A 2,149-nucleotide genomic window follows, 5' to 3' on the forward strand; every position below is an offset into this window, starting at 1 on the left:
AGAATGATACACCCAGAGCCAAGCATTCTTAGTGTTTTGGCTTGTTTTGCTTCCGTGTACCTTCTATATTCTAAGGAAGGTTCTATTCAGTGGAGGGAGGGAGCATAGGTTTCTACAAAAATAGGAAGAAATGAGGGAGGAAAGGAGGGAGGGAGAGAGAGAAGGAAAGAGAAATGGAGGGAAGAAAAAGGGATGAAGAGAGGAAGGGAAGAAGAAAAGGAGGGAGAAAGAAGGGAAGAATGGAGGAGGGAAGAAGAAAGGAAGAGGTGAGAAAAGAAGAGAAGAAAGGGAGGAGGGAGCAAAGTAGGAAAGAAGGGAGGAAGGGAAGAAGACAAAGTAGAGAAAAAGGAATAAAGGAAAGGAAGGAAGGGAGGGAGGGAGCTACACTTGGAATCAGGAAAGTTTTTTGTGAGAGATTTTTTTTATTAGTTTATTTTGATTTATCAACAATCACTTCCATAAGCTTTTGAGTTTACAATTTGTCTCCCCCTCCCTTCATTGCTCCCTCCCCAAGATAGCACACAATCTGATATAGGCTTTACATATACATTCCTATTAAACATATTTTCACATCAGTGATGTTGTAAGGAAGAATTAGAACCAATAGGAGGAACCACCAGAAAGAAGAAACAAAACAGAAGAAAAAAATAGCAAATAGTATTCTTCAATCTGCATTCAAACTCCATAGTTCTTTCTTTGGATGTGGATAGCATTTTCCATCATGAAACCTTTGAAGATGTCTTAGATCCTTACATTGCTGAGAAGGGCTAAGTCTATCAAAGTCAGTCATTGCACAATGTGGCTGTTACTGTGTACAATGTCCTTCTGGTTCTGCTCACTTCACTCAGCATCATTTCAGGAAAGATTTATCTCATCTCTGGTACTCCTTAGTTGAATGACCTTGTGCTTCAGTTTTCTCATCCATAAACTAGAAATCATTCTTTCAGTACCTACCTCTAAGGGCTGCTGTGAGGAAAGTGTTTTGCAGAACTTAAAAATATTATATAAATGTCAATTGTCATCATTAATACCTGGAACCTGAGTTGGGGAGTGAGCCCTGCAAGGCAGGCCTGGCTGGATCTGGTTTCGTGTTGCCCCTCCAATTATGATCTCTAAATGCCTCCTCATTCATTGACCTTTCCTTTTTCTTCCGTTTCAGGTCTCCAGGCACTTAGAGAAGATCCCTGTGTCAGTGTCCAGAGAGCCGCTGAAGCTGCCATGCAGACCTTTTTGAGAAGATGTAGGGAGATAAGCAACCGTTCATAAACTGTCAGGAAATAAACTGCTGGGCTTTTTATATGACTGAACCTAGTCTTCATCCTAATCCCTCATAACTTTGCAGTGTTCCAGGAAAGGGCTAGCATGTGAAAGCTTGTCACAGCAGAAGCTTAATCCTCTTGAGATTCAGGTACCACCATGCCAGTCTGACTCCTGGCACGATTAGTGACCCCAGCATTTCCTTTCTGAAGCATGTCTTTGACTCACTTGGTAGCACCTTCTCTCCCACAAGCTTTTGTCAGATTTGTCCTTGCCCCCAGGAAGCTCAAATTCCAGAAAATTTCAGAAAACCCTGTAATACCAAAGTATTGTTCTTAAGGCTCACAAATGGAAGTCATGATCATTCTCCATACATTATCTTTTTCTCTTCCATCTTTGTCCCCACTGGAGACAGCATGAGAGAGATACCTCTCTCTCATTTAACAAGTAGTGTTATAATCATGATTAATTTACCCTAAATCTTCAGTAGCCTAAGGATATGTGATTTTGTCATCGTGAGATCTACCTACGCTGACTGAGATAGCAAAAAAGTGTAACTTAATAGAACAGATTTGCCTGGGACTCAGAGAGGTCAATCAATTTTTCCAAGGTAAATCTTATTTGTTTTGAACAAGCTTAGTAAGTAACAGGATTTGAACTCACATCTTCCTGACTACCAAGTTGGGCACATCATTCTCTCTCTTCTCAGATGTAACTTATAAGTAAGATTTATCACTTGTTTTTGGTGAAAGAAACTTTTTGCTCTAAAAGTCATTCAGTAAGCATTTATTGAGTGCTCCTCATTGTGCGATGACTAATATTGATAGACTTAGCCCTTCTCAGCAATGCAAGGATCTAAGACATCTTCAAAGGTTTCTTGATGGAAAATGCT

General features: G+C 40.2%; 1 protein-coding gene across 1 annotated transcript in view; it reads left to right on the forward strand.

Annotated features, from left to right (window-relative positions):
- MROH2B (maestro heat like repeat family member 2B) overlaps nucleotides 1–1,266 on the forward strand; it is an 88,220-nt gene extending 86,954 nt beyond the window's left edge. The window contains exon 42 of the mRNA XM_027863596.1: nucleotides 1,160–1,266. Coding sequence (XP_027719397.1) covers nucleotides 1,160–1,266 — 107 coding nt within the window. The remainder of the gene's footprint in view (nucleotides 1–1,159) is intronic.
- The last annotated feature ends 883 nt before the right edge of the window (nucleotides 1,267–2,149 follow it).

This window comes from Vombatus ursinus, unplaced genomic scaffold (assembly GCF_900497805.2).
Source record: "Vombatus ursinus unplaced genomic scaffold, bare-nosed wombat genome assembly UNPS02014772.1, whole genome shotgun sequence".
Taxonomy (NCBI): Eukaryota; Metazoa; Chordata; class Mammalia; order Diprotodontia; family Vombatidae; genus Vombatus; species Vombatus ursinus.